Here is a 15,612-nt window from a genome sequence, read left to right on the forward strand (position 1 = left end):
GCTAAGGAAGCGGGGAATGAGGGAAGAGCACAGCTGGCTACGAGAAGGCGGTGCTGGGCGCTGGAGGGCGTGGGAGCGGAGATCGCGGTTGGGGGCCCTGTGGGGGCGGGCTGGGGGGCAGGGGGGTGGGTAAGGGGGCGGGAGGGCCTGGAGCGGGGTGCACTGGGCGGGGCCCGAAGATAAAGTCGGAGCTTCGCGGGAGAGTCGCGGCCCGCCCACCAGCCGGGGCTGCGCTGCCGGGGGAGTACGCAGTGAGGGGTGTGGCTGGGGGGGGTGTGGATCCCAGTACGCGCACCCCGCGGTCCTGCGGGCCGTTCCGAGTCGAAGTCTCTGCTCCCGCCTCCTTCTCGGGAGTGACAGGCGGGCTGCCCAATAAGTACCGCGGGCCGGTCACGGTACAGCCAATTACGCGGCAGGGGGGCGGGGCTGGGGAGGGGGCTCGCCTGGCCCGGGGAGGGGGCTCGGGACCTCGGCGGGCCCCGCAGCCGCGACGCTCGAGCTATGGCGCTGGGGCTGCACCGCGCAAGGTACTGGGGTCCGGGCCGGGCCTGGGGTGGAGGAATAGTGGGAGGTGGGGGGCTGACCCCCTGGGGACCCTTGAGCTAGGAGGGGATGCAGCGGATGAAGCCCAGGACGCGCGGTCGCGTCGCACCCTGGGCGCTGCGGGGACTCCCCGAGGTGCGTTAGTTCCCCAAAGTTCCTGGCTGCCCCGCCCCTCCAGCCCGGAGAGACGTCGGGGTCGCGATCCCCGCTTTACCGCGTCCCCTCCTGGGTCTCCCGGCTCAGAGGGACCCTCTGGCCCGCGGACCTGAGGCTGAGGTTGCTCTGTGCCGCCAGAGTCTCGGGATCCTGGGGACATGGACTGACCTCACAGGGACTTAGGGAACCCCTTGAAATAGGGGATTCAGCTTTTGAGTTCAGAAGAAGCGACTGAACCCTGGGTTCCCCAGAAACAGCGGGGCGGGAGCAGGGTGCCCTGTCAGAAACCACCTGGGGACCCTTCCCTGGGACCTCTGCAGCCTCTGGGGAAGTGGGGTCATTCCCTTCCATGGCAGGAACAAGCCTGGCCCAGTCCCAGGGTCTGGCCTTGTCTCAGCTCCCCCTACCCCACATTCTCCATGGTGGGCCCCTTTGGGGGCTGCTGTGTCTGATGCATCAGGCTTGATGGGACACCCCACTCCCTTCCCCTGGACCCCTGCCCAGCTGGAGTCTTAGGGGCCTTCTGGGCTCCCTTCCCAGCAGGTGCACTCCCCCCTGCCCGGGCATTCTGCTGGGGTTGCTATCTGGCCACGTTTTCCTCGGACCCCAGAAGAACTCCTGGGGTTCCCCCCCTCCCATGGCCAATCGGAGGTATCCACAAAGCCTCACCCCCTTCCCTCCTCCTGGCTTTCGCTGGGCTGATTGGATCTGTCCACACCCCCATGTCCTCCTCCACAGCACCCCCGGATTCTATTCCAGTCTCTGGCTCCGGGCCCACCAGGGAACTCCGTCCCAAGCCTCTGGCCCAGCGCCCCCTCCTGGCTGGCTGGGGGGTCCTTCCGGGCCCAGCTGGGGCTCTCCCCGCCCCCACCCCCACCCCAAGGCCAGCCCTTTCCTGCGCTGTCACCCCAGCATCACCACCGGCACCCGCCATGCCCGAGGATCCCCGCAAGGCTCAGCCCCTCCTGCAGCTGGCCATGGACCTAGGGCCGGAGGGGGCCTGGGTGATGGTGAGTGGCCCCCCACCTATCCACACCCCTTCCCGCCTTGCGATAAGCTTGGACTTCATGCCAGCCTGCCCTGGGCCAGGGGCATTCTTGGGACACCCCCCTGAACGGGCACATGGGCCTTTGGGCCATGGAGCCCACCAGGCTGGAGGGACCCTGGGTACGGGCACCTCACTGGGTTCCCTTGACTTTAGCGATGAGCAGTGTTGAGGGTAGAAAGACACCCCCCCCCCATCTCTTAAACCCAACTCGGCCAGTGGTCTCTGAACCCACTTCTGGGTGGTACAAGAGGGTCCCTGGCAAGATGCAGCCTGAGCACCCCCTCACAAGACTCCCACCCCACTGCCGAATATCTGGGGACCCCTCTAGGATCAGCGCTGCCTGTGGGGGGCGGGGGTCTCCACAGTTTCTCCCCTCCTTTGCTTGTGGGTGTCGTGGTCAGGCCTCAGGACCAACAAGAGGTGGATTTCTCCTGACTGGGGGCTCCAGGCCCCAGTCCCCGTCCCAGGCCTCCCCCTTGGGCCTCCAGGCCTGGCCCCGCCCCCTGTTCTCTGCTGGAACAGAGGAAGGGTGGCGGGCCTCCGGCTGCACGTCCCGGGCTGGGCAGAGTGCCAGGGGGCCGGACCAGGGCCGGGCACGGGGCCAACTGTGGAGGAGACTGGCCAGCTGGGGAAATCCGGAGACAGTCGTGGGACAGGGAAAGGGGGTGGGCAAAGGAGGGCAGGGCAGAGGCTCCTGGGGTGGGCACCAACGCCCTGCTTAACCAGTTCTCCCAACTTTTTTTTTTTTAGGCCAAAACTGATAGGGCTCAGGAACTACTCCTAGCTCAGTGCCTGTGGGGGTTCTTCCCAGGGTTGGGGGTGGGGAATGAGGTGCTGGGGATCAAGCCCATTGTAGCTCCCTCTGACCCCCCACAGCCCTCCCTTTGTGGCCATGTGTTTGTGACAGCCTCTCCAGTCTGTTTCTCCTGCAGAGTTGGGGTGTTGGCCCTCTCCTCTGCAGCGGCCCCCCAAGAAGCAAACGGGGAGGGGGGCTAGAGCGATAGCACAGCGGGTAGGGCGTTTGCCTTGCACGCAGCCGACCCGGGTTTGATTCCCAGCATCCCATATGGTCCCCTGAGCACCGCCAGGAGTAATTCCTGAGTGCAGAGTCAGGAGTAACCCCTGTGCATCACCGGGTGTGACCCAAAAAGCAAAAAAAAAAAAAGAAGCAAACAGGGAAGCCTTGGGAGCTGGGTCTGCCCCCTGAGAAGGGCAGGGAAGACGGGGGGGGGGGGGGGGGGAAGACAAGGGGAGGCAGATGCTGTTTGAACTGTGGCTCAGTTCCGAGTACCTTGTGCTCCCAGAGGAGTCTCATCACCTTCCTCTGGCCACGACAGTCAGACCCATGACAGTCGGTACAAGACTGAGGGGGACCAGCAGCTAGATGGGGGGCTCAGAGGATACTGGCTCACTGCTGGGGGGCACGAGGCCTCCAGCAACTTTTGCCAAAGCTGTGTGCTTGGTCACTGCCGCATAACTGGTGTTTCGTCTCTTAGTGGAGTGGGGTGGGGTGGGCTGGGGGGGCGCATTTGCGGGCTTCATGCTTGGCGCACCCAGGAGTCTGTCCTCCAAGCCCAACGGGGTCTCCAGGGCCTCCCAGCTCTGAATGGGACAAAGAGACCTAATCCGATGTTTTGGAGTGCAGAGCACATGCCCCAGGTTCGATCCCCAGCACTGCTGGGAGTGTGCCCCCAACAACTGAGCAGGGGGTGGCCCAAGGCTCCCCCCACCTCCAAAGTGTTCCCTTCAACTGTCACTGATCGGTTGTTAGTGCTTAGGGCTTCAAACTGGACAAGTGTTAATGAGGTCACTGACTCCCAAATTAACCCAACGGGCTGGAAATGAGGTGCATTGGCAGTGGGACCAGGGCCTCCCCCCGACCCTCCCTGCACTGCAGGGCCCTCCAGTACTGCTAGGAGCAGTTCCACCCTCCCTCACACCCCTTGGGATGGGCGAAATACAAAATAAAACAAAACCAAAACACTCCCAGAAAAAGCAGCCCTTGAGTTCGCGCCCCTTGTCCCCGGGGGGGGGGGGGGACTGGGTCTTGTTCAGAGCTGTTGGATCACGGACCCCTGAGCCCCAGGAACCAGCAAGGTTTCCCTGGAGCAAGTGAGGGGGCCCTGCTTCCTGTCCTAGAACTTCTGGGAACAGCCACTACCAGCTGGCCCCGTTGAGGGAGCAGCCACCCCACCGCCAGGGTTGCCGAGCCGGGCTGCCTGCGGAGTGGGGAGGCTGGTCCCGCCCTTGTTCCTCTGCCCACTCCCTGTTCCTTCTGTCCAGGGGCCCCCAGCTCGGGGAGGCCCGCCCACACCCACCCTCTGGGCAGGAAGACAAACAGGGCGAGAGAACAGAACAGGACAGGACGGAATGTCCTTTCGGGGCAGTGGGACTGGAGGCCCCTGCCCCCAGCCAGCCGGGAGGGAGGGGTTGGGGGCGATCACTGGCTTCCCCGCCCCGCTGCTCGGCTTGCCCCCATCTGCGCCTCCCGCCTGGTTGGGAGGAGGAGGCTCCCCCCCCTACCCTCCGCCCCACCCCCCTTCTAGAGTCAGCCCAACCCATCAGCTCTCTCCTGTGGGTGGGACTGAGGGCGATGCCACCAGCCTCTGGGGGGCCTCCCCTCCCGATGGTTAGGCTGCCTGGGGGTGGGTCCTCCAGAGTGGGTTAGGGAAGGAAATGAAGGCTTTGGAATCGCAGCTCCCAAGTTCAAATCCCAGCTCTGCTCAGCACTGGCTTTGCTACTGGGCCAGAGACCTCACCTCCTGGGCCTCTTTTCCTCTCTAAACAAGGATGCTTAAAGGATCAGTTGCCAGGGGCTCTAGGGATGCTTAAAGGATCAGTTGCCAGCATCAAAGAGTCAGTTAAAAAAGTCAGTTGCCCAGGGTGCTAGCTGAATGAGTGTTCAAGGCTAAAGTATTTACACGGTATCCAACACAGAAGCGCTCAGCAAATAACGGCTTTTGATGAATGGTCTCATCAACTAATGTTTGGGCTGGAGAGATAGGGCAGGGGTTAAGGCATTGCCTTGCTTGCGACAGACCGTGGTTTGCTCCCTGACACTGCAGATGGTCCTCCTGAGCACCTCCAGGAGTGATGCCTGAGTGCAAAGCCAAGAGTAAGCCCTGAGCAACGAATGTGGGAACATTATATGACTGAAAGCCAATCAGGAACAACTTTTAACTGTGCATGTCACTGTGATTCAAGTAAATTAAAAATAATAAAAATAATAAAAATTCAAAAAAAGAGTAAACCCTGAGCATCACCAGCTATAGCCCCATCCTTGCCCTCGCCCCCCAACCCATCCCACTGCATATACATAACACCGATTTGGGTGGGGTGGCAAACAGGGAGGTACTCGGGAGCTAGTTGCCCGTAATTGATGCTGACATGTTTTAGGGTGGTTGGGAAAAATCTGGTGGCGCTCAGGGATTACTCCTGGCTCTGCACTCAGGAATTACTCCAGGTGGTACTCTGGGGACCATATGGAATGTCAGGGATCGAACCTGGGTTGGTTATGTGCAAGGCAAGCACCTCCCCAGAATTTCCTTGACTCCAGAATTTGATTTTTTTATTCATTTGGTTTCGGGGCCACATCTGGCGGTACTCAGGGCTTACTCCTGGTTCTGTGCCAAGGGGGACCACCAGTGCTGGGGACTAAATCTGGTTCAGCCACACAAAAGAAAATGCTTTCCTGGTGCACTGTCTCTCACGATGTGGTACCAGGAATTGAGCTCCCAAACATGTGCTGCAGCCTGAGTCATCTCCCTGGCCTCCCTTCTATCACTTCCCCCCAAAAAAACTATAGCTTTGGATTCAGACAGACCTGGAGTTGGACAGTGTGTGTGTGTGTGTGTGTGTGTGTGTGTGTGTGTGTGTGTGAGTGTGTGTGTGTGTTGGTGCTGGGGATCTTTGACAGCAGGATTAGCATTCATATGTGGGACTGCAGACATTTGAACTCATGACCATTGGCTGGCAGGGTACATGCTAAGCCATAGCTATTCCTTACAACCTGGACTTCGATCTTTTTTGGGGGGAGGGGCATACCTGGTGTTTCTCAGGGATTACTCCTGACTCTGTGCTCAGGGATCACTCCGGGTGGGGTGGTGCTTGGGGCATTGAAGGTGCCAGCCTACAAGATGTACAAAGTGCTGGGCATTGAATGAGGGTCAGCCACATGGCAAGGCATGTGCTTTACTAACCCCTGTACTCTCTCTGGACCCTAGAGTCGACCTTTTTTTTTGGGGGGGGGCGCTCATACCAAGTGGTGTTCAGGGCTTACTCCTGGCTCTGTGCACAGGGATCACTCCTGGTAGAGTTCTGGGCACTCCCTGGGGTGCTGGGGAGCAAACCCAGATGGACCATGTGCAAGGAAAGTATCTTATGGCTGTATTATTGTTCTTGCTCCTGGACCTGACCATTGAACTGACCGTTCAGGGACAATCTGAAGAACTCAAAGATCCTGAAGATGAATTCAAAGCCCCATCAATTCTGGGCCCCAGTCTCCTCGGTTCAAAGAAGGGGGCAGTTAGACATTCCTTGTAGGTTGAAAGCCACATACCCGGGTTAATGTTAACTTATAAGCTTGCTCGGCCCAGAGACTGATGTAATAGTCAGAGCTGGATGAGTGGCAGCAAGTGGAGAGAGAAGAATGACACGCCCAATTGACATGTCAAATGCAGGCGTTTGAAATGGTTTAAAGGGTAGCAGGGAATGGGTGGCGGGCAGAATCCTTGGTTTGCTGGGTCTGCCTTCCTGGTGGGTCCTTGGACTTTGAGATCTGTGTTCCAAGATTCTGAAGACTCAGCTCAGTGGAGGGAAAAGGGCAAGAGAAGGGGTTCTGGGAGGCTATAAGGCAGGGGGGCCATCAAGCTCCTTCCGGTCCCTGCTCCCTGCCTGTTCCTCCAGCTCCCTCTCTGCAGGAGGCCTCCCTGCCCCCCAAAGTCCCATCATACCAGGGGAATAAACGGCAGATAAGTGAGGGAGGGGACAGAGGGGCCCCTGGCACGCCTATGAGAGAGAAGCGAGGCGCGTGGAGGGTACAGCATAGCTGTTGCGGGGCCAGATAACCCTCCCGGCTAGGAGGGCTCCGGGTGGAACACTTGAAGAACCCCAGAACTCGCCGGACCCAGCCAGCCCAGCGTGCACAGTCGTAGCCCGGCCTTCTGCGAACCCTAAAAAAAGCCATGTGGCACCGCCGCACGTGCTCATCCCCTCCACCTCGGTCCCCTCCCGGGGAGCCGCCGGTGACCGCTGCCAATGCCTACAGGTCGAGCACCGAGCTGCGCAAAGAGAAATCCCGGGATGCGGCGCGCAGCCGGCGCAGCCAGGAGACCGAGGTGCTGTACCAGCTGGCGCACACGCTGCCCTTCGCGCGCGGGGTCAGCGCCCACCTGGACAAGGCCTCCATCATGCGCCTGACCATCAGCTACCTGCGCATGCACCGCCTCTGCGCCGCAGGTGAGCTCCGTCCCTGGGCAATCCCACCTGGGCAAGGAATCGCCTCTCCCTCCCGCCCCCGGGACTCCGCGTCTTCCGGGAAGCCCCTCTCCGGGACAAGGCCCCAACAATTGGCTTTCCAGAGCAGCGCCACTTCTTGGTATCCACTTTCCTGGCGAGGCTCCGCTCCTTGCGTGCGACGCCAATCAGCGCTCAGTTCTCTAAGAGGAAGCCCCGCCTCTTAATTAAAAGTCTGATTCGCAATGAGGCCCGCCCCTTGGGAGATACGCTCTTGGAAAGTTCCGCCTCCTTACAGTAAAACCCGCTAAGGAATTCCTGTAACTTCTTAATTCTTATTTACAGATGTACAAGTCCTCAGCCTTTAGGATTTGGCCCTCACCAATCTTAGATCCTCTGAACTAGATCCTGACCCCTGATAATTAATATTTCCGGGCTGGAGCAATATAGTACAGCGGGTAGGCCTTGCAGGTGTTGATCCCTAGCATCCCTATGTCATCTGGGCACTCTAGGAGTGATTTCTGAGAGTGAAGAGTATGGAGTAACCACTGAGCACCGCCAGGTGTGGACCCCAACCCCCAAAATAAAGAATATTGGGGCCGGAACAAGCGATAGTACAGTGGGTAGGGTGTTTGCACGTGAACGACCTGGGTTCAATCCCCAGCGTCCCATATGATCCCAAGTACCGCCAGGAGTAATTCCTGAGCATTGCTGGGTGTGACCAAAAAGACAGACTGTCCATGTTGTTTTTTCTTTTTGGGTCACACCCGGTGATCAGCGCAGGGATTACTCCTGGCTCATGCCCTGAGGAATTGCTCCTGGAAGTGCTTGGGGGGACCATATGGGATGCTGGGAATCGAACTGGGTTGGGCCGAGTGCAAGGTAAACGCCCTACCTACTGCGCTATCACTCCAGCCCTGGCTGCCCATTGTTAAACAACTTGATTTCCTCTTGCTCTTTTTACCTCCTAGTTCCCTTAGTAATAATACTTTGGCTTTACTTTGTTTTACATCACTTTGGCTTTCCGTCCAGTTAGAAGACCAGTCTGCAGCTTTGTCAGGGAACACACACATCCACACACACCGTGGAATTCCAGGACCCAGAAAAGATTCTATTTTGAGAACAGTGGCTCTCCAGTCGTAGAGGCCTCTGAGCCCGTTACTTGATCATTTTTATGATCACTGTCATTATTTTCGTTTCTTGGGCCACACCCAGCTGTTCTCAGGACATACTTCTGGTTCTGTGCTCAGGGATCACCCTCTGGGGATCACATGTGGTGCCGGAGCTCAAACTGGAGTCAGTCTCATCCCTGAAATTTTTCTTTTTTCTTTTTGGGTCACACTTGGTGATGTGCAGGGGTTACTCCTGGCTCTGCACTCAGGAGTCAACCCTGGCGGTGCTCAGGGGACCATATGGGATGCTGGGAATCGAACCCGGGTCAGCTGCGTGCAAGGCAAACTCCCTACCCACTGTGCTATCGCTCCAGCCCCATCATCCCTGAAATTTTTAATTTCCTTTGAGGCTCTGTTTTCTAAACAGTTAACCTTGATGCTCCTACTTCTTTAGAATCCTTCCCATGATTTCTGACCTCCCAGAAAACCTGAGTGCCTTAGAATTCTGTCCCCTTCTCTCTTCAGAACCTCAGCCTATGGATGGCTCCATTCTCTTCTTGGGGATCAAACCACTGAGATGTGTACACTTTCTGGGTGATGGAGAGGGTGATTAACCCCGGGGTGGGGATGGCCCTGACTGACCACCGATGCCCCATTCATTCTCCCTGGCCCGGATGCAGGGGAGTGGAGCCAGGTGGGAGAGCCGCTGGATGCTTGCTACCTGAAAGCCCTGGAGGGCTTCGTCATGGTGCTCACTGCCGAGGGAGACATGGCTTACCTCTCAGAGAACGTCAGCAGGCACCTGGGCCTCAGCCAGGTGAGAGGGCCAGCCTGATGTGACTGCACGAAATGCTGGGCTGAGGTGAGCTGGCTCACCTCCACCTGCCTGCACACAACTCCCAGAACTGAGAGCACACAGATGTGTCTGTCTCCGGGACTCAGAATAAACAGGGCTGGGATGGGGGCAGGAGTGGGAGGTGGTCATGGAGGGCTTCCTGGAGGATTAGACATCTGAGATGACACTGGAAGAACTTAGGGGATAGGAAGCAGGAGACCCAGGCAGGCTGGCAGTAGATGACGTGGCCAATGAAACAGGACATGCAGTGACCCAGAGCTAAGATGAAGCAGCAGCCAGGAAGAGAAAGATATCTATCCTGGCTTAAAGGGCTGGTTCAGAGGCATTGCATGTGAGAGCTCTGGGTTTGGTCCCTGGCACTGAACAGTTCCCTGAGGTCACTTGGAGGGGCCCGTGTGCTCTGCTGGGTATGCACCCCCCAAAAAAAAACCCCTCATATTTATTCTGGTTACATACAGAGTAGGTGAGAACAGTGAGCAGGGGTGGTGATCCAGACCCCATTAGGTTAACTGGGCCCTGGGTCAGCCCTGTGGGAGCCTGGGAAGGATTTGAAGCAGGAGGGAAGTTGTCTCATCAGCGAGATGGGTTGTCTCATCAGCGAGATGGAATCTCAAATCTCAAGTCTGGAATCCAGGTAGAACTTTTATTTTATTTTTGAGCCACACCCAGTGATTCCCAGGGCTGGCTCCTGGCTCTGCACTCAGGAATCCTGGCAGTGCTCAAGGGACCCTACAGGGTGCCAGGGATCGAACTCGGGCCGGCCGCATGCAAGGCAAGCACTCTGCCTGCTGTACTATCGCTCAGGCCCTGGATGCACATTTTAATGTTGGTTTTTTTTTGTGTGTGTGTGTGTTGGGGAGATTGGCTGCACCCAGCAGTGCTTGTGGGCTCCTCCCAGTTCTGTGCTCTGGGGTTGTTCCCCATGTGCCGGTGCTGGGGATCAAACTTGCATGCACTTGACCCCATCCTGTCTCCCCGTCCTCAGAGCGTAGTTTTGTCTTGGGTTGATTTATTGCCTCTCTCTGCCTCCGGTCAGTGAGTTCTGCATGGCAGGGACCTATCTGGGCACCGGGGTGCCTCATGGGGCACATCAAGACAAGGGCTCATCGGATAGTGGGGGCTGGAGACGGGTGGTCCCAGAGAGAGTGCGGACGGGAAGCTCGAGGGCGATCGGGCTAGCTGGAGGGATCCAGGCTCGTGCATGAGGCCAGAGCTGAGGGGGTTCAGAGGCCCCCCCGAAAGGTGCTGTTCCTCCCAGCCACCCCTCGCCTCCCTCCCTGGCAGCTGGAGCTCATCGGACACAGCATCTTTGATTTTGTCCATCCCTGTGACCAGGAAGAGCTGCAAGATGCTCTGACACCCCCACAGAGTGAGTCCCTCGCCCTGGGTGTCTCCCTGCCCTGGGAACCAGGAGTGGGGTCACGGCCTGCCCTGGGGACCCAGGGTTTTGGGGATACACAGCAGGAAGGGAGGTTGGTGGGGAGACTGCCCTGACCTGAGGGGTCTGTGGGGGCGCTCAAGTCTGCCTTGGAAGGTGAGACTGGAGACTTTCAGCACCGGCGTGTGGAGGGCAGAGGGGGCCCTGTTCATAGTGGCCGGGTGACGCGCGACCCCCACCCCCCGCCCCAGACCTGTCCAGGAAGAAGCTGGAGGCCTCCACGCAACGCTGCTTCTCGCTGCGGATGAAGAGCACCCTCACGAGCCGCGGGCGCACCCTCAACCTCAAGGCAGCCACCTGGAAGGTGCGGGAAGCCAGGGCTGCGGCGACGCCCCCAGTTCCCACTGCAGATCTCCTGGGATCTCCCAGGCTTCCAGGAAGCTGGGAAGGCTGGGGTGTGGGGACCCCTGTTACATCCCTGGGTGTCAGCCACCAGACCTGGGGTCTCCATAGGCACCGTCAAATCTAGATTTCAGTGCCACCTCCTTGGGGTTGAGTCTGGGGCTTCCCCAGGATGCATGGGTGGGCCCCAAGCCCGGGTCCTCCATCCTTCCCCCTCTAGGTCCTGCACTGCTCTGGACATTTGAGGGTCTACAAGCCCCCTGCACAGACCTCCCCTGCCAGGAGCCCCCGACGGGAGCCTCCACTGCAGTGCCTGGTGCTCATCTGTGATGCCATCCCCCACCCTGGCAGCCTGGAGCCCCCGCTGGGCCGCGGGGCCTTCCTCAGCCGGCACAGCCTGGACATGAAGTTCACCTACTGCGACGAGAGGTGGGCACGGGGTGCTCCTGACTCTCAGGACTGTCTCTGCTAGTCTCGAAACTTCCTGGCGGGTCTCCCAGCCGCCAATCATCTTACTCTTCGCCCCCCACCTGGCCCTGGCAGCCATCTCTGTCGGCTGCCTCCCCTAAATGGAGCCCTTTGTGAAGTTAGTACAGACCCTACAGACAGGGGGCGCTCCTGAGCAGTTGTGGATAATGCCCCCCCTTCCTGCTCTCCTCCCCCTTAACCTGGCCCCTCCCCACTTCCTGCTCTCTTCCCCCTTTCCTGCCCTCCTCCTCCCTTCTTCACCCTCCCCTCCTTCATTCTTCTGCCTTTTTCCCCACTCTGGAGTCAGGAACTGACTCTGGCTTTGGGTGGCTTCCTGGTTCTGCCTCTTTTTGCCATTGTTGCCCGTTTTGGGCTGCTTCCCAGCAGTCTTTGGGGGGTCTATTGCTCAGACGACCCCCCATCTTTTCCTTTTTTTTTTTTGCTTTTTGGGTCACACCTGCCAATGCACAGGGGTGACTCCTGGCTCTGCACTCAGGAGTCACCCCTGGCAGTGCTCCGGGGACCATATGGGATGCTGGGAATCGAACCTGGGTTGGCCACGTGCAAGGCAAACGCCCTACCCACTGTGTTATCGCTCCAGCCCCCCATCTTTTCCTGTGTCTCACGCTCTCCCTTTCTTTCTGGTTCAATCCTGTGTCTCTCCACTGCCACCCCCTCTGCCCCGGGCCTCCTGCCCCTCCCCCCTCCAGCCAGTTGAACTGACTGGGGCCCCCCTAAACCTGCCCGCCCCAGGATCGCCGAAGTGGCTGGCTACCGGCCCACCGACCTGATCGGCTGCTCGGCCTATGAGTATATCCACGCTCTGGACTCGGATGCGGTGGGCCAGACCATCCATACCTGTGAGTGCTGCAGCCCCGCAGCCACCCTCTGCCCGGACACCCAGCGACCTCGCCTGCTCCCAAAACAGCCTCCCCGCTCCCCGCACCGGGGGGGGGGGAGGGGGGGGCCACCCTCCCCTCCTCCCAGCTAGTCTCAGCTCCACTTCCCAAGCCCCAAGTTCCTTCCTCCCGGGTCTGTGCTACCCGGGCTCCAGCCCCTAGATCCTTCAGATCCTTTTTTATTTTTTTTCTTATTTTGAGAGCCCTCCCCGCCCCAAGGGACCCAGCCCCGGCACCCAACTGCCACCATGTCCAGGCCGCTTCCCACACACTTGGGCTTGGGCCAAGCCTCACGCACGAGTGAATGTATTCCTGGGCCGCGTGGCTGCTAAAGGGAAATATATATATATATATATATATATATATATATATATATATACCTCTCGGAGAGCCTGGCAAGCTACTGAGAGTATCCCGCCCGCATGGAAGAGCCTGGCAAGCTCCCCGTGGCGTATTCGATATGCCAAATACAGTAACAAATAACAGGCCTCATTCCCCTGACCCTGAAAAGAGCCTCCAATCATTGGGAAAAATGAGTAAGGAGAGGCTGCTAAAATCTCAGGGCTGGGACGAATGGAGACTTTATTGGTGCCCCCTCAAGTAAATCGATGAACAACGGGATGACAGTGACAGTGATTTTGGGGAGCAGGGTGGGCCACACCCAGCAGTGCTCAGGAGTTACTCCTGGCTCTGCACTTGGGAATCCCTCCAGGCGGTGCTCAGGGGACCATTATGGGGTGCCAGAGATTGAACTGGGTTGGACATATGCAAGGCAAAGGCCCTCTCTGCTGTACAAAAAAACCCTCAGAGGTTTTTTGTTTGTTTGTTTGTGTTTGGGCCACACCCAGCTATGCTCAGGAGATACTCAGGGATCACTCAGGGACCATATTGGGGGCTGGGGATGGAGCCACCTGCAAGGCAAATCCCCTGCCTGCTGTACTCTCTCCAGCCCCCCAACCTGACAGAGCCTTTTTTTCCCCATGACCCCTCTGTGGCTCTGACCTTGTGTCCCCCTCCCCTGCCCTCAGTGCTGAACAAGGGCCAGGCAGTCACTGGCCAGTATCGCTTCCTGGCCCGAAGCGGCGGCTACCTGTGGACCCAGACGCAGGCCACAGTGGTGTCAGGGGGCCGGGGCCCCCAGTCTGAGAGCATCGTTTGCGTCCACTTCCTGCTCAGGTAGGCAGAAGGGACTGGGGGGCTGTGTTTGGGGTGCTGCCTCTTCGTGTGTGTGTGTGTGTGTGTGTGTGTGTGTGTGGTGTGTATTGTGTGGGACCCGAGTGTGTGTGTGTGTGTGTGTGTTTGCTTTTGGGATCACACATGGTGATGCACAGGGGTTACTCCTGGCTCTGAACTCAGGAATCACTCCTGGCAGTGCTCAGGGGGCCATATGGATATGGGATGCTGGGAATCGAACCTGGGTCAACCGTGTGCAAGGCAAATGCCCTACCCGCTGTGCTATTGCTCCAGCCCCTGGAGTGTGTGTGTGTATACACATGCTTACACACAGGCGTGGGGGCTCCCCCCTTAAACTCCAGGGGCTGTTCAGGGAATACAGCAGCCCGAATCCTTGGGGCTCCCGTGCTTTTCACACAGAGGGGTAGGATTCACAGAGATTGAAAATGCACCTGTCCAGGTAGGCAGGCGTCTGAGTTCTCACGCGTGCTGGCAATTCTGTAAGTTCTGCCCAGCTTGGCTGTGGAAGAACACAAAGAAATCTCTGTGGGACCGGAGCAATAGTGCAGCGGGGAGGGCGCTTGCCTTGCTCTCAGCTGACCCTGGTTCAATCCCCAGCATCCCATATGGTCCCCTGAGCCCACTAGCAGTGATTCCTGAGCACAGAGCCAGGAGTAACCCCTGAGCACTGCTGGGTGTGGCCCCCAAACAAACAAACACAGATTCTCTCTGACAGTAGGAGTGGGTTCAAAAGACTGGAGCACAGGTTTTGCACGCAGAAACCCTGGCTTCCATCCCAGCACTGAATGGCCTCCAGAATTGCCTGGAGTGACCCCTTTGTACTGTCCACTATGGCCTAATCTCCCTCCCTGAAAATAAAAAAAATTCTCCGAGTGAACCCACCTCAACTCCAGTCTCCGGTCTCACCCCTGAACCTAGAGCTCACCTTTTTCCAGAACGTTCCAGGAATCACACAGCTGCTAGCCTTGGGTTCGGTTTCTCTCACTTGGCATGATCCGTTTGGTTTGGAGTCTTTCTCATCTATCCCCAGGGGCTCCGAGGGCTGCCTTGGAGATCGAACTCTGGGCTCTGCATACCAGGCCTATCCGCCAGCCTTTGAGCCTCTGTCACAGCCCTGACTTTTTTCCTTTTTTTTTTTTTTTTGTTTTGGGTAACATCCAGCTGTGACCAGAGCTTCCTTCTGGCTCTGCACTCAGGAGTCACTTCTGGTGGTGCTCAGGGGACCCTATGTGATGCTGGGGATCGAACCCAGATCGGCTACATGCCAGGCTAGCTCCCCCCGCTGGGAATCACTCCAGCCTGACCCTGATTTTATTTTATTTATTTTATTTTTTGCTTTTTGGGTCACACCCAGCGATGCACAGGGGTCACTCCTGGCTCATGCACTCAGAAATTACTCCTGGCGGTGCTTGGGTGACAATATGGGATGCTGGGAATCAAACTCGGGTTGGCCGCGTGCAAGCCAAACGCCCTACCCTCTGTGCTATCTCTCCAGCCCCCTGACCCTGATTTTATTTATTAGTTTTGTGGGATCTCTGTCGAGTATCTTAGGAGCCCAGATACTCGACTCAGCCCTGGCGGGGTAGGCCATGGAGTACTGCTCTCGAGCCTGGACCTGGTATGTGCCAACTGGAGGCATTGTTATTAGCATTATTATTTATTGGATCTCCCTCATATTGCTGCAGAGCCACCAATCGTGGGGACCAGATGGTGTCAGGAATTGAACATGGGCCCCTCTGCCTGTCAGGCAGGTACTCCAGCCCCGTGAGGGGTTTCCCAAGCTGTGGATTTTATTGGCTTATGTATTGATGTGAACCTAATAAAAGGGCTGGAGCGATAGCATAGTGGGTAGGGCGTTCGCCTTGCACGCAGCTGACCCGGGTTCGGTTCCTCCGCCCCTCTCGGAGAGCCCAGCAAGCTACTGAGAGTATCTCGCCCGCACGGTAGAGCCTGGCAAGCTACCCATGGCGTATTCGATATGCCAAAAACAGTAACAAGTCTCACCATGGAGACGTTACTGGTGCCCGCTCGAGCAAATCGATGAGCAGCGAGAGGACAGTGACAATGACAGTGATGTTTTGATGTATTTTGTGTGTGGGGGC

General features: G+C 58.0%; 1 protein-coding gene across 1 annotated transcript in view; it reads left to right on the forward strand.

Moving 5' to 3' along the window:
- The first annotated feature begins 466 nt into the window (after positions 1-466).
- Positions 467-15,612, forward strand: part of HIF3A (hypoxia inducible factor 3 subunit alpha) — a 32,390-nt gene continuing 17,244 nt past the window's right edge. The window contains exons 1-8 of the mRNA XM_055146526.1: positions 467-527; positions 7,014-7,204; positions 8,994-9,130; positions 10,454-10,538; positions 10,799-10,911; positions 11,170-11,378; positions 12,171-12,277; positions 13,345-13,492. Of these exons, the coding sequence (XP_055002501.1) occupies positions 502-527; positions 7,014-7,204; positions 8,994-9,130; positions 10,454-10,538; positions 10,799-10,911; positions 11,170-11,378; positions 12,171-12,277; positions 13,345-13,492 (1,016 nt within the window). The 5' untranslated portion in view covers positions 467-501. The remainder of the gene's footprint in view (positions 528-7,013; positions 7,205-8,993; positions 9,131-10,453; positions 10,539-10,798; positions 10,912-11,169; positions 11,379-12,170; positions 12,278-13,344; positions 13,493-15,612) is intronic.

The sequence above is a fragment of the Sorex araneus genome, chromosome 8, assembly GCF_027595985.1.
Source record: "Sorex araneus isolate mSorAra2 chromosome 8, mSorAra2.pri, whole genome shotgun sequence".
NCBI lineage: Eukaryota > Metazoa > Chordata > Mammalia > Eulipotyphla > Soricidae > Sorex > Sorex araneus.